Source organism: Pelmatolapia mariae, linkage group LG18, assembly GCF_036321145.2.
Source record: "Pelmatolapia mariae isolate MD_Pm_ZW linkage group LG18, Pm_UMD_F_2, whole genome shotgun sequence".
NCBI lineage: Eukaryota > Metazoa > Chordata > Actinopteri > Cichliformes > Cichlidae > Pelmatolapia > Pelmatolapia mariae.
In genome coordinates, this window is record NC_086243.1 from 9,520,095 (window position 1) to 9,544,543 (window position 24,449).

The window sequence follows — 24,449 nt, forward strand, 5'->3', positions numbered from 1 at the left end:
GTACTGTTTCAGTTTGTAATGCTCACAAACTGAAACTTCTAAATGCATAAATGCAATTGATGCTAAGACTACTTTTTTAACATTTTTAAACACTTTTTACATAAAGAACAATAACCATTTAGGTAAATCTAGCATCTCTGGGCTTCAAGATAGCACATAAATAAGACTTTAAAACCTTTGAGGAGAGAAATGGCTGCAGTTTTGAAAGCATTTTTTTTTATTCAATTTTATTTATGTAGTGCCAAATCACTACACCATGCAGTTTTAATACTTGCAGAACTTGGTTTGGCATTGCTTTGCTTATGTAAGCAAGGCCTTCTGTGCCAAATAGCTTGTCGAGATTACATGTTGCTCCAAAAAATGCACATATCGTTCACGACATTGTTCACATGTGCACCATCCCATGGAAATATGGATGCTAGTTTTGGAAGTAAATAAGTGTATCTTGAGATCAGATTTTCAAAATGTATAAATAGTTATTGGTCAACAAACAGGACAGTTTGTGGCCATTCAGTACAAGTTTTATCCTTGTTCTTCACATACAAAGATTCATTTTTCTGAATCATTTAATGACATTATGTACCATAGATGGTGAACTTACTAGATTATTTGGTAATTGACTTTATTACTTGTGAGATGTTCCACCATGTGTTTATTAGCATTATACAACTTTTTCAGTTTTTTTTGTCCCTTTCCTCTTTTGGAAAGTGATTAATTTGTGTTTTTATTTACATTTTACAAAGCTTTACAACAGGAGTTTCATTTCTGTTCCTTTTACAGTTGTGCGCTCATCCTGTTTCTTCAGGTGAACCTCTTCTCTTAAGTCCTTCTTTCGCTAAAAGTGCCATCTTCTAACCAAAAAGTTTGAATCAAATATTTTTGAAGTTAAAGTAATAATAAGATACTAAATGTAGCAATAATCACATTTAATTTTTAAACCTGCATAGAAATACAAGTCCAAAATCCTGTGAATGAAACAATAAAGAGTCTGGCAAAGTGTGACATTATGAGGGAGAAGTTTATTGAGGAGAGATACAGAGACACAGAAAATAACAACTGATGCATTTCCCCAATTTAACAGTACGCCCTCTGCTAAACAATGCAATTTCACTACAAATGGAACCATTTTGCTGTTGGTCATCAGCAGATTTATTTTTTTTAATTACCTTTACCTATCCCCTTCTACATTTAGCTTTGGCAATACAGAATTGTAGTTCATGCCGGTAAGGCAGTCTAAATTAGAGAGAAGAGAGCATTTAGTGAGTAGAGACACGAGAGAGAACGATTAAAGCGCTAGGATCCTTGATGAGGTCTTTATAGTCCACAGGTACAGTATCTCCTTATCATTACCTACTTTATATACATTAGAACACAGTTTAGGCCCACATACACAATAACAAACTGACAGAGAAGCACTTATACGTTGACAATACAACCTTGAGCGCTGATACAAACGCTGACCAGCCAGCTTAAGTGATTGCGAGTAAAACGGAAGAGACTAGAAGAGTTTGAAAATAGGAATGCTAGTCATGATATGCATGGAGTCGCATGTTTCGAACCTGAGAAAAAGGCTAAATGGAAACATGTAAGAACATGTCCTTTCTTTGTTAATGGATGAACGTGTGTTCTGCCACGTTAAAATAGGTATTCTTTCTCTTTTCATCTTACTGTCAGCGTCTGCATCGAAGCTTAAGGCTGCAAGGGTCACAATTTGACCATTGTTACAGCACAGGTGGACACCTATGACGAGGTTAAATGCAGTATTGAGGCTGTTTTCTATATAGAGAGAATACTGAAGGTGCTCCTCAGCCTTGCTATGTGTGTATGGCTGCTACTACAACACAGGAACAACTCACAAAAGTCCAACATTAAAATTGACCCCGGAGGGTTTTTTGATTCATCATTAACAGCTTTGACCATGAAAACAAATAGAAACTGAAACGCCAACAAACGTGCAGACAGACGGCACATGCTCACGTGTTCCCGCACGCCCATACGCACGCACATACACAGAGTTATCCGCACATGAAAATGCATATTCACACATATACTAAGTTACAACTTCTGTTCCTAAGAGAACATCAAGCTGATATTTAACACTTAGGAGGGGAGGGGGCATTATACAATAAATTAATACAATACTAAATCAAACTCAGCCTACATATAGGCAAATTAGTCCCTCCCCCATATACATACGCACAAAACACGCATACACGCACGCACTCTACACACATACACTCCCATGCAATAAAAGCAGCTTATGTGCCATGCTGCATTTTGGAATGAGTAGGGCAGTACGACTGCTGAGCGTATTTTCATGTAGAAGCAGCAAAGTGGGGGCGGTGGTTGACTTGGCAAAGGGTTTGTGGACGGGGTAGAGGTTCCAGGGACCGATACTGGGTAGTGGACCTGCTAAGCAAACCTGGACCACAGGCGAGCAACAAGCACACGTACACATACACCACAAGACAAGTACCATATTGTACATAAATATATGGACATCGTCACCTGGCAGGAAATCGAGGGTCAAAGGGGGTCAAAGACTTCAGTGTCAGCACTAAGAAGAGACCAGGACAGCAGAGCCATGGCTAAGAGTGGGGGGATGAAATGGATAAGGGAAGGAGATAAGGATATGGGGAATCCCTTTATATGATTATGGAGGGACTTGTCTTGTAGGAGATGGAGGGGGCCGCCGACTTAGGAAAAGTATAGGTAATTATGTGGTGTGAGGTGCCACAGAGCAGGAATATAAGGTGATTTTAGAAAAGATGAGAAGAAAAAAGAAGAGAAGGGAAGACGAGATAAGAGAGTAACCTTTAGTGTTCACACAAGTTTAAAAGTGATTTCTTTACATCGTGACTAAGATATGTAAAGAGGAAATTAACAAGAAAAAGTAAAAACTTTGTCTCACATAGTAAAGCCAAATAAATACAAAATCTGAGGAATGCAGAGATTTTTTATTGGAGCAGTTTGTCATTTTGGGAAATACAAGTCTGTATTATACTGTGCTCATTTCTGTAAGCTAAATATTAAGCTACTACTAGCAGTAAGTTAGCTTAGCCTAGTATAAGCTAGCCTGGTTGGCTCAGTCAGAATGTCTGGCATCAAATTCCAAAATCTTTAAGTTTGTTTGTTTTTTTCGAACAGATATGAGCAGATATAATGTGTTACATTATACTGGCTAACTGTGTAACCTTTAAGTACTAGCTGTTTCCTGCCTTGTGCTGAGCTAGTGTAAACGGGGATGGTGGTAGCTTTGTGTCAAGTGTGTGAATGTTAGCTAGAAAGCCCTTTAGCATTGAAAAAAGGGCTTGTTGGAGTGGGTGTCAATGAATGAATGAGCCATATTGTATAAACTGCTTTGAGCGCACAAGTAGATATGAAACCAGTGCATTTAACATATTTACAGTAAAATACAGAAATGCCAGTGAGATCAGTGTGAGGGGCGTTCCACATGGTGTTTTCCAGAAAGCTAATGCACATTTGGTCAAACCTTCTCCTGAGAATTAGTTTCATATTGCATTTTATTTCAAAATTTGTGTATTTTTGAACTTTTAGGTATACCATGTGACTTACAGAAGAATCTGTATTAATATTAAATGGCATCTACTTCAGCTCACTGCTCAACTATTGTTAGTTGACTACTACAGAAGCCCCGGGAGAGCAGATTGCTGCTGAAAAATATAAAACTCATAAAGAGCACATAAAGAGCTGTTTCTGGATTTACTTTTCTCAAACTTGATCATTTCTAGGTGATTCCATATTTTATTCAGTCAGTAAATGAATAGAGTACTTAATTAATACAAAGAAAAGAGAACTGGAAGCGAGGACTGTACTCACCTTGGGATGCTAGGAGGGGCCCGGTTTGGGCGGCTGGGAGCCTGAGGGCTATCAGCACTGTTATTGAAGGGCCCCAGGGGTCCTGGGCGGTTTGGTGGTGGCGGGGCCCCTCTGGGAGCTGGACGTTGGCCTGAAGACATCCTCCTTGGAGCAGTGGGGCTGGGTGGAGGAGACCTGGACAAGGCAAGATATGCGGTAACAGAATATCGTCATACCACCAAATGCCTTTATTTCAAATGGTCACAGTCTCCATGTGTACTGTAATTTTACTTTACCTGCGACCACCACTAGATCCTCCCACCCAGGAGGTGTCAACAGGTGGAGGCAGTGGGACAGTAATGGTAGAGGTGGAGATATCACCGATGATAGACAGCGCCTCCTTCAAGGCCTGGTGGGTTCTCAGTACCTCGTCTCTCCTCTGGGCCTGCTCCTGGGACTCATCCATTAGGGCATTCTGGTCACCGGCAGAGTACAGCTGGGCCAACAGCTCTGCGTTGATGAAGTCTTTCACCTAGTGGCAGAAAGAGGTAGCGGAAGATGGAAAATCATAATTGTGAAAATGAAGAAAAAGCACAGTCCTTCTGCTGTTTTAATACAATAACAACCAAAGAAAAATTGTCTTTGTTTCCTATTTAATGAAGACATTTAAGTATTTATTTTTACATTGTTGATCATGAGATGCATGATGGTCTTGGGCATGAGGTCCCTGATGCACTTGTTGACTATAGCCATATAAGAGTCCACCAGGTTACGGATGGTTTCCACTTTACGCTCAAGCTGAGGGTCCATGGAGAAGTTGTCTGTGCTGGTGGTGGTCTCACTCTCAACCTGCAGATGTAGAAAGGCAACATTTAGATCCATGGTGGTAGACGGCTTACAAATAATGGAACTGGCAAGTGTACATTTGCATGGTAACTTCTGATTTTCTATAACTTTGCTTTGTACTGTATATTTTATATTGGATTTGTTGTTTACTTTAAAGCATAGCATGTGGGATCAAAAGTCACCGTATGTTATGTGTACACGAGTGTTTTCCTTTTCCCATGTTGCCCTGTATGTAGTTGTAACCTTTCCATTTTATTGTAAAGGTTAGTTGCTTATGTGGATTTCTGTGTCCTTTCACATCTTTGTTCTTCACCCTGCCCTCATTATTTTTTTTGATTTAGTTCACCTGTGCCTTGCCTGTGCAAATAATCCATGTGTTATTTGATCATAGTCTTATTTGTCTCCCCGTCCTGTGTCTTTTCCTGCTGGCTTTCTGTATTTGCCTCATTTGGTTTACTGGATTTTTTTCGTTGCTGCAACTGCATCACTTTTTGTTCACTTCAAGTTTTCTTTAAATATGTTTTTATTAACTCTAACCTTAAACCTGACCTGCCTTAAGCCTCATGCTGTCAGCAACTGGCTCTACATAAAAATTAAATGAAAGGAGCTAAATTTAATTTTTCCAACCGTAATTGTCTTCTCAGGATAGACCCCAGCACGCAGGAGAGACGATTTCCAGCTGTCCACATCATCCTGAGAGTCGCAGGCCAACTCCAGGGTGCGATTGTCCTTATACACATTCCTGAGGACAGGAGAGCATGTGTGAGACAAAGCGAGAACAAAGCTCATAATCTGTACTATCCCATGTAAAAAAGTAGAAGAGTGTATTTAATTAAGGAAATAATCTGGATTTCTCAATTTGAAATCTGCTTCTGATACAGTATCAAACAGAAGGCAAAGAGTCTATTGTCTATGTGCAAGACTTTCTTGCTGACGGTCTGGATGGATAGTAGGTGAAGATTTATCTTAATTTCAGAAATTGTGTTTCTCTTGCACTAGTCATAAAATTGTTGCACAAATTTTTTGTGTTTGATTTTGATGATTAGATTTTTGTTTAATTATTATATTGTATAAATATGTATCACCCCCCTCCCAACTTAAAGCTGCTTACTCCATGTATCACAGCTGCTTTTTATCACATGTGATTCCTCACTCACCACCGCACCTCATACAAAAAGCTGGAATGCTCTTCTTTAACAAACCAAACGGAGCAGGATTGTATGTGTATTATAGATAAAGCTCTACTTTATCTTAAAATGTTGTTTGATGTTTTACTGATTCTTTACATACAGTATCCTGTAAGTGGTTCTATAGCAGACAGTAAAAGGGAGAGGAACTTTAATTTAATGCTTTGTCTATTACTTATTTACTTTGATGCAATATGAATGGTCATGAAGGAGGTCTTTATCAGCTGGAAAAGCTGGAAAACCAATAAAAATTATAGTTAAAAGTCTAAAATTCATGCCTTCTTCTCATCTGCCAAAGCTGTCCAGTGGGCCAGATGAGAATATCTGGCGGACCGATTCTGGCCCTCATGCCTTCTGTTTGACACCCCGACTGTAATGCATTGTCACTGTATTTGCACATAATAAAATTCAGATGACGATGCAAAAAATGCCTCATTTTTTAAGTTAACAAGAACAAAACTTAGAAAACTGATCAGGTACATGTGAAGGCGATCTCTCGCCAAGATTATTCGATCAATAAAAGTAATTTCCCTTCACCTTTATCTGGCCACAAACTAAAGTCATTTCCATTTCTTCTTTTAGGCTATGAAACAGAGTCTGAGTCGAACTCACAGAGTGACCTTTAATATTTAAGAATGTGCAGTTTAAAGTTTCAAACCTCTAATGTGAGGCTATCATGTTAAAAATAAACAGCGGCAGAGAGCACACACTGAGCAGTAACTTAAATATGTTCATCTCTTTATTTTACTTATTTATTTTATTGCAATAAAATATATAAGTGATGCTTGTGACGATCAAAGTAACAATTCTTTCTGCAGCATTAGGCCTGCCAGTGTTGCAGTTTCTTTATTTTTTACATTCTTCATATCTATTCCTCTGACAATGCCTCTGATTAGAGTTAGTGGTGCTCAGTAAATGAACAGAATCAAATGACACATCCAAGCCTCTTTTTAAATATGAACAAATCAACATATATATATGCTTATTTGCTAGATGGTGTTTTGGCACTCTGCACGTACATCAGCTCACTACTGCAACATCAAGACCTTCAAGGACCTCAGTTTGTTGTGGCAATTTTCTATAACATGCGCTGTCTAAAAGATAGTGTCTCGTAGCACCAAATGTACATCAAATGTAACTGTCAAACTTCAAAAACTGAGAAGGATCGAACCTAAATCTTTGTAGCTTGTCTTAACCTGTATTCACACTCCACTATAAGAAACATAATCCCAAACATTTCAGCCTCTGCTTCAACACACAGGCCTCTGTCTTCTCCATGTGTGTGCTCTAATAAGTCTAGAAATCCTCTAGGCATCTATAAATCCGACTATTACAAAGGTTAATAAAAAAGCAGATATTTGAAGGTCTCCCAGCTGACCTTGACTCCGTGTTAAAGATGCAGAATATGTGCTTGCTGGACATAAAACTCTTCTCCACGTCGCGCACCTTCAGGTTGTCCAGGGGCAGCATGTACTTCTTCTCTTTCTCCTGCGGACCAGGAAAGCAGAAGGTACGTACTGCAATCACTTTTCTAACCGAAACATTTTCATCTGTCATGCAAAGAACAGCATTATGTGACATAGGTAAGAGAAAAGGTGACATCCATTTTTGGGGGGGTTTTTGGACGAGAGGAAAAAGAGGGGCGTAAGCTGAAAGAGTAAGAGGGGGGACAGGAGGGAGGAGGAATGGGGGAGAAATGAGAGTGGGAGGTAAGGGGGGGTGGGGGGGGGCAGTGGGGTGAGTAGGTGGGAAGGGAGAAACAGAGAAAGAAAAAGGGAGAAGGAGAGCACATGTGGAAGTCATTACAGTGTGGGTCAAGACACAGTCGTTCTTCACGGTGCGTTTTGCTGGTGGAGAGCTGGTAGCTGACGGCCGGGGAAACTCTGGTCGTGGTTAAGAAGGAGAAAACGCTGATATAATCGCACAGGAGGTCCAGATAACACACCACTCAAGCAGTGGTGTTGATGTGGATGACACACAGGTTCTGGCAGGAGCTGTGACAGATCTTTTATTTTTTTCATCCCAGCCTTCATCTTTCTTAACTGTCTTTTTTTTTTCCTTTTATCCCTCCCCCTCAATATTTTTTCACTATTTTTCCTTCCCATTCCAGAGGGGCCCACTTCCTGCCTGATTTTTCTTCTTCTTCTTTTTTTTTTTGAATGAGGGAGAGAGAGAGGGAGCAAGAGAGATTAAATGACAGCCTGGCGTTAAAACTCAACATCTGGTAGTGCTTAGCAGCACACAGGGAAGCAGGGAAGGAGGGAGAAGTTAAAGAGATGGCGGCTGAAGGAGGGAGGAGGAAAGACCGAGAAGAAGAAGTGCTGAAGTGGATTTACAAAAGATTTGCAGAAGAAAGTCCACATCTGGCGCGATGGTCTGGAACGTGGTGCTAGATGCTTGCAGGTAAGAATTAAAGGAGATAAGGACGGGAGAAGAAGACGCAGGAAAACTCTGCAGACCTTTCTGTGTTCTATTCCCCAAGGGGTCACTACAACCCATATATGGTCACACAGGTCCCCTCCCTCTTCCTCTCCCTTTCTCACTCACTCACTCCCCCCCCCCCCCCCCCCCTTCTGCCTCCCCCCCCCCACCCTCCGTCTCTCTCTTTCCCTCTTTTTTGTAATATCCCCTCCCTGAACGTGTAGCCAGTCTGTCCCGGTCGTCTGAGCGAATATGCCACGTCAAGGCTGGATACTCTTCATGGCCGGCGTGACCAAAACGGACCGCGAGGGGACCCCGAGCTTAAACGCCCACCAAAACAAATAAACGAGAGATGCGACCCAAAAACCAAAAGGGGGGAAAGAGACGAATGCGGATGAGACAGAATCGCACTTTTTTGAAAAGTTTTCGATACGCTGGATCCTTTGCTGCCAAAATGGAGAGGAGGCAAAGGGAGGGCACGGACAACGGAGCCGCAAGCATCTGGGGAAGCAGGAAAACCAGCGCACAAGGCCTGGCTCTAATTCCGGCTCCGTCCACCCAGTGTTCAGACTACCTGTTCATTGTCATACTGGTGTACAGTAGTCTGCACATTGGTTAGACTGGGCATGGACCCTCTTCTGTCAGTCTGTCTTTCTGTGTCCCCTTTTCTCTCTCTGTTTCTATTTCAGGTCTTCGACATGTGTGTGTGTGTGGGGTGGGTTTGTTTTTATTGCATCTTTTGCTTCTTCCTCACCCTTCACTATTTTGAATCTGTTTGCAGTCTGTATTTGTTCCGTATCCATCTGTATTTTGTCCAAAGCGCCCTCTAACGCTCACCACTTTCCTTTCAGTTCTTTTGGGGAATAAACATATATCACCAAATATCACCAACACTAACTGCAGCTTTGAAAAAACAGGGTGTAAAAAAAAGAAGAAGAAGAAAAAAGAATCAATATTCCCTAGTCCAATCAGAAGCTTTAACCCACAAGCTCGCATAATTTATGGCATGAATGAGTAAATGTGCAGGCTGCTAGCCTGGTGCCTCTGATGAAGATGTGGTCCTGTGGAAGTGGGGGTGGGGGGATTGGGGAGGAGGAGGACGAGGAGGAGGAGCAAATGTGGCTGCAAAGCATCAAACACAAGCCAAAGGAACGAAGGGCCAATCAATCAAGTGGAGTTTGAAAATACAGTCAGACACCTCCAGGGAAGTTATTTCAGTGGGTGGTCAGAATGGGACTGGAAAACTGTGAGGCACAGGACAAAGGAGCTATAGTAGACTTCTAAGGTGTCGAACGCTAAATGCTAAAGCCTGATAGGAAAAGTGCGATAACGCAAATAAAACAAAAGAGAGCTATACTCATAAATATGGCGTCAGCTAAGAGCGATTATTCCGTCCATTAAGTTAAGATCTTGTGCTGGAGGTCTTTTGCACAATGTGACACATTTAAGCATTACACATATGAAGGATTAAAGGAAATGACTGTCATGAAGTGATTGGTAAGGATGTTGAAGGTCGGTTGCGGGAAAGGGGGGGTTGAGCAGGGCACTGATATTGAGTCGAGGGGTTTCTCTTCACCGCAAAAACTGGAGGCTCTTGTTTGGATTACAAACTTATAATTTTCCTGCCAAGAATGCGAGCAGTTCCAAAGTAACTGGCAGCCACATTAAGAGGGAGAGAGAAAGGGAGAGAGTGGGTGAGTGTGCAGATGTGTCTATGTGCATCCACGCATGTGCACGTGCACGTGCATCGGGACTATAGAAAGTTCACAGAGTGTAAAACAGAAATATACAAGGCGAAGCCAGCGGAGTCTATAATTTCCTGCACCACCACACTGACGTCTCAAATGACAATCTTTGGACTTGGCGCTGCGTGGCCCCATGTGTTGGTCTCAGGGCTGAGTGTGCTTTCATATATTTTGGGTGTCTGCGATTGAACATTTGGTTGGGATTTGGTCCTGTTCCAAATTTGCAAAAGAAGAAGAAGAAGCAAATGCCTAAACTCCCAAAGGAAAGAGGTGGGGAGAGAAGAAAGAGAGATATGAGGGGGGTTGAGGGGGGGATTCAAGACAAAACACAAGATGAACGGAAAGACTGAGTGAATGACAGAAATGTGGCCAAAACTCCTCGCAATGGTGACTCATACAGTAAACTGCTTCATCACTGTGATGATCTGCTGCTCAGCAATGCCTGAAAAATGCACAAAAAGCAGTCGACCGGTCTGGGGATAAGTCGAAAGAACGCCCAATTGGAAGCACATATGTTGTAATGAAGGCTGCAGAGAAGGCCATTGTCTCTGTGCATTCCCCTTTTTGGAGCCGTACCACAGCAAGAGACTAAACGAGGCCCAATAAACAAGCAGAGACCACACCGACTGGCTGAGGGAGTTGCAGTGTGTCTGCCTATCTACACTTGCTGTGCAGAATATCCTCCAACCTGTACAGCAGGCACAGACAGGCAGATAGACATCAGCCCACCAAGATTAAGCCAGGAGGATGGACCGAATGCTTCATCCTGTTCATGCAGGCTCGTGGTGCAGATGGTGTGCTCAGCTACAAGACCAGTATGCTGCTGCTGGTTGGTCTGTACTTGATATTTTCAAGGATAACTGAAATAAATAAATAAATAAAATTCTTTTTGACCAGTGATTTGAGTCATGTATCCATGTAGAAAGTTGAATGCTGCTTCCTTTCAGCATAGCGTCAGGTTGTTACCTTTAAGTTTTAGTTATTTTTATCCCAGTATAGTAAACGTGTGACATAATCTCAGTATTTTCAGGAAGAAACAAAAAAATTCAAAGTCTAAAAGTCTAATTAACTATAAGGAGACAAGCGTGGATACTGAATCCAAACACTTAAATCCTGGCCCCTTCTATCTGGTCTCATCACGACAGCCAACGCCTCACACAGCACATTTGAGCCACAGAAATAACATTGCATAAAAATACTGATCGTAGCCGCTTTAAACCTACCTCGTCATCCTTGAACCAGGAGAGACTCTCAGCAGTCAGGACAAACCAGTACTCCTTGGCTCCTCCCTTCATGATACTGATATTGTTAATAGTCAGCCAGCCTTTGCGGATGACCTGTGAGGTGGAAGGAGGTGAGGTCAGAAAGTCAGGAAGACATCTACGGACAAACCCTCCCCCCAAAAAAGTAAATAAAAACATAAACTACACGTAAAAGAAAGAGAACGACACGGTCCTAATGATCAACGACTCCTCCGCCTTTCAAGACGGACACCGCAAATTAGTGCAAATCACCCAAAGCATGACTTGCGATGAAATGCGTGTGAAGGTCAGGTTAGGTGTGTCTTTGTGACTCACGGCAGAGCCGAGCGTGTGACTGTGTGTCAGTGCGATCTCATTCACTGTGCTCGCAATGCCACAAGCAGAGGCCCGTGTTAGCTGGTTAAGTGACCGCCGTGTTTAGTGCTTCAAGCACACAGAGTGTGTGTGTGTGTCTCCTGTGGTGTATTAACCCTACAAGCCCTACATAAACAGGCCTGAGGGCACAGTGCCAAGTGATTATTAGGTTAGATTACTGTCAGTCTTACACCGCCTAAGACTCACAAAGGAGGTTACCTGAATCATTACAAAGCCTTTGTGTCTTAGGCCCAAATGAGAGAGCTGCTTTGTAGCTGAAAGCATCACAGGACACCAAAAAGAAATCTTCTTCACGCTTCTTATCTTATCTTAGAGATTTATTTTAACAGCCATGCCAAAAGCACATTTTCACTATTACATGTTTAGCTGGTAACCCCCTGTAGTCTGTGGGCCTTGGTGGGTGTAGGCGGTGTTAGAAAGCACACATTTATTAAAGAAAACTCTTACGATCAGGCCTGATGCAGGAGGAGAGGAGGCCTACAACAGGAAGGGATGTGGGGGTTTTAGACACCATGTGGCACTAAAAAAAAAGGCAAATTTTCTAATGCAACTTGTTTTAAAGTTGACCCTCTGTTGAGCCTCTGCCCAACAGAAGCGTACACAGCCAATTAGCATTCTTTACCTGTCAGAGTGGAAAATGAGGGGAAAATGTTTTCTTTTATGTAGCAGTGCTGGAGAGCACCACACAATGGGCTGAGTTGTTACTGCAGGCACAAATTACATTGCAAACCATAACCCACAATGAGCGATACTCACCAACAGACACCCAGCTAAGAGGGCAGCTGAGATTCTCACTAAGGGATGGGGATGAAATGCAAAGTGGCACCTTGATGACACAGGAGGGGTTCAAACAAAGGGAAATGTCTCAACAACAACAACACCAGTGATGATGGTGGCAAAAAGTAACAGAACCCAAGAGATTTTTTTCAGTAAGGCTACTGGAAGCAAATAAAAATAAAGAAATAAAGAGATCAAAATAAAACACACTGTTCAAAGTTGGTGTCCAATTAAAACATAATACAACATGCATGACGAAAGGGAGAAATAAGTAATAACATAATCTAAAAAAACAATGCAAAGGTAAAATGCATATAACATAATGTTTGTGCAATGCATAAGATTTACTCAAATGAAAGAGAGTGCTTTGCACAAGATCTCTTTCATTTCAGCTCTTTGTATTTTCTTTGCAGTAGCCATCTTGCCGCTGTGTGGGTGTGCAGTACTCCCTCGACCTCCACTGTTTGACACACGAGACGTGACAAATGCTCACCTGATTTCCTGCTGAACTCTGGCTCTTATTAGTCTGACTGCTCCTCTGCTGCGCGCTGCCGCCCAGAAGCAACAAAACAGAGATGGAAGGGCGATGCGGAGATGAGAGGCAAACACAGAGAAAAGAGAAGGTGACAGATATGATGGGGTAAAAGAGGAGTTTCTAAGCATTTGTTTTTACTAGCCTGACATGAGCAGTATTAAAGAATGCATCATAGTAGAGCTAAGTTGGGGGATTGACTCTTTACTTAGCAAATCCAATGAAGTCTTCGTGGTTAGTGTTGATGTAAGAGAGCTGGATGTCAATCAACAGCAGAACCTGGAAATGAAAATCAATGTGTGAATTTGGGAAAAATATCCTCATTGACTTTCTTTATTTGGACAAGTAGCATTAAGACCACACTTTTTTCTGTACTTTAAAAAAATGGACATATATCCAGTGTGTCACCCACTGGTTTGTGAAACCCTGTTATGAATCATAGACAGTATGACACACAAATGTGGCTTCTGGGTTGGAAAAATGAAGCCAATGCTGAAGTGCCTTAAACCTGCACTGGTTGCAAGTAACTTCCAATTCTATAGAAATCTATAGGGAAACAGCTTTCTGATGTAAACACTGACCTGTTCAGTTTGTGGTCTCAGTCACTCATTTTGGTTCATGTTGAATAAAACAAAATTGAATCTGTTTTTTAAATCTTTATCATTGTGTTTGAAAGTATTAGATTATCTGTATGAAACTGCACTGTCATTGACTTAACAATGTGTCAGTCACGTGTTATTAGCCTATGAACATGCAGTTTCACAGGTCAAATTGTCATATCTAGTATTTTGCAAAGATTTGATTTATTTGATTTATCTATTTTGTATATTACATTAAATTATTTTGAAGATGTTGACAGTAGAAGCTCTCAAAAACTTCAGAAAGAAGCAGTGAGATAATGGTAGCTTACACCCATCTTTTATTCTGTTTGTTTAGCAGTGTCAAATTTTAATATTTGTCCATGTTGGTTTCTTTCTTCTCAGGAAAAGACCATGTTCGGGGGAAAAGATGGAGTGCTAAGGTGTAGGTTGTATTGACACAACAGAGACACAACTACTTGCTAATTAGTGCTAAGTAATCTCATAGTATTATAGTGTACTAATATAGTGACAGCTAAAATTTTACTCACTAAAAACCAGAGCATGTGATGCAACACTTAATAATCTGTCATATTATTGTCAAATATTTGCACTAAAGTGCTTCAAAAGACTCGTTGATGCTCGCTAGCTTGAGCAGTAGCCGGGTTAGCCTATGTTAGCACGAAGAATATAAACAGAGAAACAGCTAGCTTGGCGCTATCCAGAACATAAAGCCAAAATGTGCCATTTGTACACAAGTGACAAGTTTTGGAAAAATTGTGAGAAAATCTTTGCTATTTTTTATTTTTATATTTGTTTTGTTTTTGTGGTATTTTTGCCTTTGAGTTGTTACTAAACAGTAACAAAACAAACCTGATCCTTGGCCCGACTCTCTCTGTCTCGGATATGACACGTGACAATTCTCTCAGTTTCTTCACGCAGCCTGGGGAAGCATTCCAGCTGAAAACATAGTAAACAGCTTATGACTCCTTCTACATAATGAATGTGAAATAATATCGTAAATAATGAAAAACTTTAGATGAAATTTCAACCCGAAACATCAGTCTGGTAATATTGTTCCAGTACAACAAAGCCAATGAGCAGAAGCGCTACCTTGTTAGAACACTGGCGTACGGTGTTAATCAGTTCCTGGATGACCATGTCCACACACTTGACACAAGGCTCCTTCAGCTTTATGATCTGCTTCTTCACGATGGCTTCAAATGCCATGTCTGGGGTGAAAAGTCCAGTCCTGAATCCCACGAAGAGTACAAGAAAAGAGATGATGAACATTAGTAACACATGTTTTGGTTCCACATATATTCCTGCTTTTGATTTGTGTTTTGATTCAGCTAGATGTAACCACAGCCTTCACATGTGGTTCTGAAAATAAATAGATCACCATCTTCTACTGACGTGAGTCACTGCAGACCTGTTTTTGTTTTTGGAAGGAATTCAGGCTCATAATGTGGTGGTGTCTTAAATGTCAGATTTTCTCTTGCTTGGGTGGCATTTTTTTTGGTTCCAGTGGCTAACCACTGCTGAATCAATATAGAAACACACATAGTCAGAACTGAACATAATAAAAGAAAAGGCCTGCTCCACCCCACTTCATAAATACTCATACAAACTTTAACTTTCAGGCCTTTTCACAAACCAAATTCAATGCTGGTAATTTCTCACCATACCAGAATGAATATCTCTGGCCACAGCCAGAAAGCTGTGAGCAGTAGCAGAGCACAGGCTCAAAATTTTTGAGGAACTGGATGTTTGAGCTTGAAAAACTGGCATGAACTACTTTTGGCAAGTTGATGTGGGCCTGTACAAGGGATTGTTGGAACAAAGACTAGTTCAGGCAGTATCATATTCTCGCCTGGTAGACAAAACCCTACCTGATACCGTGGATGTTCTTGATGGCATAACTGATCTCGCGACGCATCTCCTTCTCATCACACTCCATCTGCGGAGAACAGAGAGGAAGAAATGAAAGAACTGAACAAATGTAATGGATGGGACAGCGGGAAGACTGCAAGAGCTCTTCATGCTGAAAGATTAAAGAGAGAGAACATTCTGCACTCGGAGTGTGAAGAAACATCACTAATGGTGAGGCTATTTGAGGATCATTCAAAAGAAAATCACAATAGAGAATAAAGGATGGAATTACAGTGTGCATGAAGAATAGGGAGGAAGCAGAGGAGGAAAACAAAGGAAGAAATGATGTAATTTAGTCATATTCATCCTTCAAAACTTACATTTGGTTAATATGAGAAAGAAAAAAAAACGAGGGGTGTCACTGTTTCTGCTGTTCCAGATTCATGAAACAACAGAAGGTGGAGTTTTATGTCATTAGGTACTAATATGTACAAATAGGCCAAAGCTACAACTTATGACATGCCCTCATCTGAAAATGCACAGGGAGGATTGGGGCTAAAAAAAAGATACACCATCCTATTTAATCAAACTATAATATATAATGTTGTTTTAAAGCTTTCATCTAAGTATCTGTGTCATTTTAAAATCCTGGCCGTGAGACTTAAGACTGTGTTAAATGTGACCCCAGTGACTGCATTTCATTTTAACTTCAGTATATCACCTTGACCAACTCAAAGGGGAAACGCTCATGAAAGATGCGGTTGATTTTTGCTCCACCAGACAACTCCACTGTGTCCACCTGGTCCCCTGAACCCTCAATTCTCTTCTCAAAGTCCACGGAGAACTGCTGCACCATCCTGTAACATGAAAAATGGAAAACCTCAAAATAAATCAACGATGATTCATCATATTCAATATATGGTAGGATTTCTGCAGCAAACACATTTTCTGCCAGCAAAATCTAATCTGAATGCTTTGGCCGTGGGAAAAATGGGGTACTGACTGCAGCAGCTGCTTGGTTTTGCGAGACGGGTCATCAGGTCGGTATCCCCGGTATTCCTCTGCCTCCTTATCCAGAGCCAACAGCTGGGACTGCAGCTTGCTGCGGAAAGCTGGCAGGGTGTCCCGGATGTGGTTGGTAAGTTGCTTTAGAGACACAAAGCCACCATATGAAATGCATTAAAATCATGGTTTCATTGATAATTCTTACATATTTGCCATTTTTTGCAGTACAGAATAATTACAGTCAGGACTGTTTATTTTACTGTAATCAAGGAGGATTTAGCCAAACACTCATTCAGTTACACTGCAGAATGAAAATGTGAAATGCCTCCTCCAGTAAATGATAAATTATTAGGAGCTGAGCTAGAAAGCGTGAGTGTGTTTTCCATCTCCTTACAGTCTTATATCACCCACACTGATGTGCTGTATAATGGAAGCCAACAATAAAAAAAAGTAGGCCGCCCTCTTATTAATTATGTAAAGTGTATGGTGGAGAAGCATTGGTGAGGAACCTGTGATCACCTGGTTGAGTATTTTCTGCAGACGTGGAGTGCCCATTTTCTCAGCCATGTGCCTGTATGCTGGGTGGGACAAAAAAAACTTCCTCTCGGCTTCTAAAGCTGCCTTAATGTCCTTCCTTCCATCAATATCCTTCTGACTGCGATTCACCACTCCGATGTACCCTGGGAGCGAACAAAGACGAATATAAAAAAAATTAGAACCTTAGTAGCAACTACACGAGTAAAATAACGAGAGAATGGATGTGAAAGCAGGTAAAACCTGGACAGACATTTGATTCTGAGAACAAGAACACAGATTGAAGTTTTCAGAGCGGAGGAACTGTAGGAGAAGAGAAATGGCAAGAGCCAAATAGAAGCTGGCTAGATCGCAATAAAACAAACACACACCTCTTCGAAGTGGAAGCAATTTGTTCTCCAGGACATCACGGGCATCTGTGCCCTCATCCATCAAATCCAATTTGGTGATCACTCCAATAGTCCTCAGACCTGGAAAGGGCATCAAAAAGTCATACAATGGGAAAGGAAGTGGTAGTCATTAGGAAACACTAGTTTCTTTTAAAGATTTTGGGTTACTCTTTTTAAGCACAGAATTAGATTAGAATTAAATTTTTTGCAGTTTTGCCTGCTTTTAAATCAAACAGTAAGGATGCGACTGAAGTGCAGACTTTCAACTTTAATTCAAGGGGTTTAACAAAAATTTTGCTTTAACCGTTTAGGAATTCCAGCCATTTCTGATAAAATACTTGTATTATTTTAAATATAAGAACTGTTTTCTATACTTGAAAGAAACTCCTTCGCATTTAGTGACTGCCTGAAGTCTAGAACCCATAAACGTCAACATATGCTATGTTTACCCCCTTAAGATGCCCATCTAGACTTTTTTTTTTTGTGGGTCTCTCTGCCTTCAGTTTTGTCTTCAGTAGCTGAAACGCATGCTCTATTGGGATGGGATCAGATTTTGCCATTGAAGAATATTCCTTTTCCTTGAGAAGTCTTTGAATTGCTTTTGCAGTATGCTTGGCTCATTATCCATTTGCACTGTGAACCACTGTCTGATCAGTTTTGCAGCGACAGCACTCCTCACACGTCATCCTGCTGCTTCTATCAGCAGTCACATGATCAATAAACACTAGTGACCCAGTTCCACAGCCATACATGTCCATGTCATAATGCTACCTTCACCATGTCTGACAGATAACGTGGTATCCTTCAGATCATGAGCTCTCCTTCTCCTGTTTGTCTCCTCTCATCTTTCTGGTGCAAGGCAATCTTGCTCTCATCTGCCCAAAGAACTTTTTTCCAGATCTGTTTTCTGGCAAAGTCTAATCTGGCCTTCTTGAGTGTAACTCGTGGTTTGCACCATGTATTTCCATTAATTAAGGTGTTTCTAGATTGTAAACCGTGATAATATTACGACTAACAGTTTATGATATCTCTCAGGTTTTTCAGGCAAAATGATGGCCTTCCTCACTTGCACTCACATTTCTTTGGGCCTCATATTTAACCCTCTCAGGCTCAAATTAAGTTTTGTGTTGCTAATGCACAACCAAGTCCTGCAGTGGTACTTCTGAGTAAAAAAAATATGTATGTGGGGTAATCAGGTTGTTAGTGTTTAACTGTTGCAAATTTGCAACGCCTGCCTGGAGAGGGTTAAAATGTCAGTGAAAAGCTATAAAATACAAAAAGTTTTACCTAACAACAATGGAACAGACTTCATATGGCCATGAAACTGCTGTTGGTCAACCAAGAAACCTTTGAACCTCTGAAAATGGGAAACTTTGTATAAAAATGGGTGTAATTACTAAACAGTGAATGCAATATTTTTTTTTTCAAACTCACCAGATTAATGCTCACAGCTTGCACTTCAATTACACATAGATTGTTTGATTTAAAATCCCCTCTGGTGAGTATTTTGGTTTTTTGTATTTATTACAGTGTAAAATTATACAATCCTCACACTGAGCAAAAAAGCTTATATTGCACATCTGCTTCCTTTTATAATTAACTACACATTTATTGTTTGTTGTCCATTATACTAAATGTTCCCATTTGGGGCTCATGAAGGTCTGGGCCTTAATCCAGCTTTGCATCCAGTTCTCGCTATACTTTATTGCTTCCCTTTTTCCACGCTTTGTTCTTCTTCTTTTCTCTATTCTAAAGCATCCTTTCTCTGTTTCTGCTTACCTCCTGTATTCCTTCGCCTCACTTTTCTTGTCTGATATAATTCGTCTTTCACACAAGGTTATTTTGTTCAAGTCCTCTTTTTAGCTATTTCACCCTCTTGTCCACTTGTGTGTTTTCGTCTCCTGTCTGAAGGTCAAACTCTTCAGTTAGGTGGATTCTTTTCTCTTTTCTTATCATTTCTGTTCATCTCACGCAGATTTTCTTACCCCCAACTTATCTGCCTATCTTTATTTCCACACAAGTTAAGACATTCGTTTTCTTTCCCTTTCCTTGTTTATCATTTGATTTGTGCATTCCTCATCTCCGTTCTCCTCTTCTCTCAGACCCTCGTTTCTAATAAAAATGTGACACTTGATCATTCCCTACTGGGAAATTCTGCTTCCACATTCAGAGCAGTCAAAGCACAAGGTCAGACACTGAGCACCCACCCTGCAGCTGACAGAGATTGAAAGTCTTACTGAGGCTGGCCCAGTAACCACAAAGCCACTGTGTACTGACTTCATTTCCTTCAGTTTCTCATTCTACATCCTTGCTACAGCCTCTTTTATTCCCAATATCTGGTGCTTACCCCAGCATCCTTGCCTTACCCTGGGGGTCCACATCCTTCGACAGTTTCAGGGCATCAGAGTTGGCCAGGTCAGTGTTGGCCGGAGTGACGGCCAGGATCAAGCAGCTCTCTCTGGTGATGAACTGCATGATCATATCCCTGATCTGTTGCTCGATGTCCGCGGGCTGGTCTCCGACTGGCACCTTAGTGATCCCCGGAAGGTCGATGAGAGTCAGGTTCAATACTGCACAATCAGAGGAATGCAATATAAGAACTGGCCATACTGGTTTGACATTTCTGTGATGTGCAGCTAGTCCAACATTCATTTAACTATGGTGGTTGATAACCAGAACATTTGGCTAGATTTCTCAGTCTGTTCAACTGTTCAACAGTGCCTAAATATGTAGGTGGCTCTGAGATACCATAATTTAAATCAGCAAATTAGAGCAAACAGCTAAAGGGTAAATGAGTAAATACACTGCAATGCATGCTTTTACTAACTGCAAGCTAGTTTTACCTCATAAGTTATCACCAGTTTCACATTTTCAGCTTAAAATTAGCCAGTGCTGGCATGAACCAAAGACCTTTTAAAGTGTATCATCTGTGGTTAAAGCTTTATAATGATACGAGTAGTCATTTTTGCAGCAATAAAGTTCTGTAAAGCAGATACAGTGGGAGAACAACTTTCATTGACGACTAAATCAGGTAAATAAAGTGCTATGAAATAAGTCTTAGTCAGTAAGCCAGCCATCTCTCAGCATTTCAAGGCAGGTAGATGATGCTATTAGCTTTTAAAATGAAAGACAATCCACATTATCAGTTTGACAGAAGGTCACAGAAGGTGGGAAGCTGAATTGGCTAGTCTATTATTTAATATCCCTTTAATTCTGAGACTTATATGGCTATAAAAAATGCCTCTTCTTAGTAGCACAAACAATCTGAGGGCAGCAGCACAACGGAATATGCTATGCAACCATATCAACACAGAGCCTTTAAATGATCTGGTTGCCTGCCTGCCTTTCACATCATCAAAACTCATTCATATCCAGCACAATAACTTCACTAGCAAAACTATCTTCTTTGTTTCTAATGACCCAGTTTTTAAAGAGTCTATCTGCCAACTGTTCAAACGAGGAGCGAGAGTATGATGACTCACAGCTTGTCACATTCTAGTTTGATTCAAAAGTGTTACTGCATACTGGCACTTGGCAGTAACAAGAGGAAAAAGGTGAGTTATTCCTTTCGCACCATTAGGGGAGTAAACCCGCAGGTTGATGGGGACGGGAGATATGCCTTTGTTGGCCCCCGTGACACGGTCCGTCTCTCCCTCGATCTCCTGGCGAACCTCATCGAAGTCTGTGAACTTTTTCCCTTTGCAGTGGAGGAATTCAGCCCATTCTGAGAGGATGAAAATGGAGAGCATATAACAGAGATTAGTAATGGCTGTGCTGCATGTGTCTGAGTGGAAAATAATGCCAGAGCGGGAGGGAATAAAAGCCAGAGAGAGAGGGAAAAAAAGCAGTACCATTTTAAAAGGAGAGAGGAGGAGGCTGCATTTGTGTGTTTTGTATGTGTGTGTGTGTGTTTGTGTGTAAGAGCATGTGTGTTTGCATGCTAGCAAGTGTGGGTGTGTGGCTGTGTGCACCCACCTGCAGAAGAGTTGATAAGCTGCAGAACCAGGGGCCTGCGGGTGACAATGCCAGATCCACGGGGCAGAAAGTCCCTGAGGACAGACAGCCAATCAAAACTCATTACATCAAACCGCAGCAAATGTAAACCTCTTTCCAAGAGTGGCTATAGATAGCATAATGATAATGTTATTTACAGCTTCTACCTTTGAAGTCATGGAAGGCAAATTTCTTATAATTACACCAGTTACGATGGCATGACAGCTAGCATAAAGCTTTCAGTGTCATTCGTGTAGTCTGCTGTAGGCCATTTCAAAACAAGTGGGGAAAAAAGGGGCCATTTTAAAACATGTCCTGTGGCTTTCAGCTGCTGCTACTGCAACCCAATAACTCTAACAGTAAAGAACAACCTGACCCGATAAACAACAGGTCAGAATAGAGAGCTGCATCGCTGACGGCGAGCTCTCCCATTTTAAAATAGTGACTTGCACATGCAGGCATGCCACACACCTATCAGCCTACCTCTTATGCTTTAAGGTCTGTTTCAAGAACCTTATTAACACATATTGACCCTCAGAAGTCCCTAAAGTGGGTGAGTTGTTTTTCCTTTTTTTAAAAGCCCACTACTTGTCCATTCAGCGCTGTGCAGAGCCAGTGCTGGACAGATGGACCATTACTCAGCATCACGACTCTAAATGAGGGCTGAAACAGAACTAAATCAATGCATCCATCTGGAACGGCGTGCTTGTAAGGACATGCAATATGTGGTTACAAAGACAGTCAAGCAAGTGGCATTTTTGGTATTTAGTTGTGCACCTCCATAAACACTGACAGGCAGGCTTTAAAAGAGTGGCCAGAATCGGTGCAGCAGATAACGACTGACTTTCAAGTATGTAGTGTGGGTCAAGCTTCAAAAACAGTAGTAATGAAATGGCATCTTTTAATAGACCCTCCCTACATGTAAAATATTCTCATCTAAAAGTAAATGTCGACACTATATGCTCTAATGTATGCTTTCGAGTGTCTGGAATCTGAGCCTAGCTCCAACAACCCCGCTGGTATTCTTTCCAGAGCCACATAAATCATCACGGCCAACAGCTTGTTTTGCAGACAGAGCAGTGGACTTCTCCCCTTAAAATGGACACATGAAGGGATCCCTAATCGATTTAAAAAGCAAAGTTCTCATCAAATTTAGAGAATACATGATTAGTACGTCTCTCTATTAATAGACAACTGAGGGACGCTATAATTAGCTGTCAATTAAAAGATCCCCAATCTCTTTAAAATGCACGGTTATAAAGAAACCATGGCAACACATGATTGTGTGAGAATAGTGAGAATCTTGTAGCAGATAACACACTAGTAGCTACTGGACAGCAGGAAAAAATGTCATTGTGGAGCCTGGATGTATTTCTCATTTTCAGATTCACTGCTTGCTGCTTATGGAGTTGGAAAAAACAACAACAACCCAGATATATAAATCAAGGGCGAAAAAATTATGAATATTCATGTGTTTGGAGAAGTGGGAGCTGACACCTCTGCATGAACAGTAGGATGGTGCTTTCATAAAGGTTACATGCAGCAATCTGCATTTTACACAACATCCGAACGCCATCAGTACATGGTTCACGGAAAAAGCAGCGGTTATTATTTTTAGGGTTGTGAGGTGGCCTCCTGCAGCTGGTGCTGATTGGGCCAAAATCCCCAAAGGTGCTGCTGTAACCCAAATAAAGCCTCCATCCCCTGTTGGCGGTCACAAGATATGGATATGTGGTACCAAAAAAAAGAGAAAATAAAACAGCAGCACAGAAAGTGGCTGAATCTGCTCGCCTTAAGGTGCTTCAACTGTGACTTAAAGCAGGGGAAAGATGGTCTGAACTCTCCGCACAGCCAGATTGGCCCCATAGGCCTCTTATGTCATCTTCAAGGTTAAAGTGAGAAGGGATTATCCTATTTCTGCTAGTCAATTTTACCTGCCTACAAAGTTCTCCAGCACAGAGCTCTTTCCTGCACTCTGGCCTCCGACCACTGCGATCTGCGGCAGGTCCAGGTTGCAGGCCTGGCCGATGGAGCTGAAGGCATCCTGCAGCTTGTTGACCAGCGGGATCAGCTCCTCCATGCCACGGTTTCCCATGGTGCCTTTAGACGGAAGGAATGGCGAGAGAGAGAGAGAGAGAGAGAGAGAGAGAGCAGGAGGAGGAGGAGAGATGAGGGGGGAAAGATGTGGCTCTGCTATATTAGTCCAGGACTACCGCGGTGCTTGTTGATGTAGTGAAGTCATCTAGGCGCGCATTGCCCCGAGCCAAGCGAGGGTCGGACCGACTGTGGAAGCAGCGGAGAGACAGAGAGAGAGAGCGGAGAGGAGAGAGGCCAAGAAGGAAACATACAGCGGGAAAGAGAGAGAGAGAGAGAGGTGCAGAGAGGAGATGTGAACAGATAGGGACAGACAATTGCGCAGTTGCTTCCAACCACCACAGCCCCCCCTCCCCTCTCTCCTTTTCTCTTCCCCCCACTATTTCTCTCTATTTTTATTTCCCTTTGACACAAAAACACACACAATCACAGCGACACACACACATACACACGAAGGCTACACTTTCAAGGGCATTCGGTGAGCTCCATATCGCCACCGTGCGCAGTCCCGTGCTCCGGGAGGCTTCACAAATCAAACACGAATCACGCTTAACAAACGGCACAACAAAGCATCCTTCGCGGCGAGAGGACACACACACATACGGTGATATCGCAATAGAAAACAGCTACCAGTAGAAAAAAAAAATGCAGCACGGGATTGATGCCAAGATTGTGGTAAGCTGTGACATTTACCCCGCCTCAGGATTCCCTCGGTGTTTTCAGTGCCCGGTCGCTGTCCAGTGCTGAAACGAGGCGCAGATCAGGCAGCAGAGACGAGTGACACGAGACCCTCGGACGATTATACGAGCACCACCTGCTATGGCGGTGCATCGGCTTAGCGTGAAACTCCTGTGCATTAATGGTGCTCGCCTGCGGGGGCTGGCGTTACGCTCGGCTGGATGTCAGAGCTCTCATCCCGATCCCAAATTTGCCTTTGACAGATTAATCATTTTCCCCTCGCTCTCTCTCTCTCGCTCCTCTTTTTTTTTCCGCGGTGTAATTGCGAAGCTGTCACAGGAA

General features: G+C 41.9%; 1 protein-coding gene across 3 annotated transcripts; it reads right to left on the bottom strand.

Moving 5' to 3' along the window:
* Nucleotides 1–999: 999 nt before the first annotated feature.
* dnm3b (dynamin 3b) lies at nucleotides 1,000–24,449 on the bottom strand. Of its 3 annotated transcripts, none has more exons than XM_063462563.2 (21): nucleotides 24,123–24,449; nucleotides 23,270–23,618; nucleotides 21,318–21,391; nucleotides 20,917–21,066; nucleotides 19,709–19,912; nucleotides 17,325–17,423; nucleotides 16,939–17,099; nucleotides 16,418–16,560; nucleotides 16,136–16,271; nucleotides 15,435–15,502; nucleotides 14,656–14,794; nucleotides 14,416–14,502; nucleotides 13,173–13,243; nucleotides 12,926–12,980; nucleotides 11,242–11,355; nucleotides 7,231–7,340; nucleotides 5,293–5,407; nucleotides 4,504–4,668; nucleotides 4,116–4,351; nucleotides 3,841–4,014; nucleotides 1,000–2,669 (listed from the first exon to the last, which is right to left on the bottom strand). In XM_063462563.2, the coding sequence occupies exons 2-21, from the start codon at nucleotides 23,428–23,430 to the stop codon at nucleotides 2,654–2,656; spliced, it is 2,478 nt and encodes an 825-aa protein (XP_063318633.1). In that variant the 5' UTR covers nucleotides 23,431–23,618; nucleotides 24,123–24,449; the 3' UTR covers nucleotides 1,000–2,653. The 3 variants fall into 3 exon arrangements, with proteins under 3 accessions (XP_063318633.1, XP_063318632.1, XP_063318631.1); XM_063462562.2 differs by having other exon boundaries at nucleotides 1,000–2,696; nucleotides 23,270–23,435; nucleotides 24,123–24,448; XM_063462561.1 differs by having other exon boundaries at nucleotides 1,000–2,696; nucleotides 24,123–24,448.

Bases quoted from the DNA above. Each gene is read 5' to 3' on its own strand.
- dnm3b (XM_063462562.2), bottom strand. From the start codon at position 23,430: ATGGGAAACCGTGGCATGGAGGAGCTGATCCCGCTGGTCAACAAGCTG. The intron at 16,561-16,938 runs GTGATCACAGGT...GTGTCTCTAAAG, and splicing joins TGCAGAAAATACTCAACCAG to CAACTTACCAACCACATCCG. The intron at 2,697-3,840 runs GTGAGTACAGTC...ACTTTTCCTAAG, and splicing joins GCCCCTCCTAGCATCCCAAG to TCGGCGGCCCCCTCCATCTC.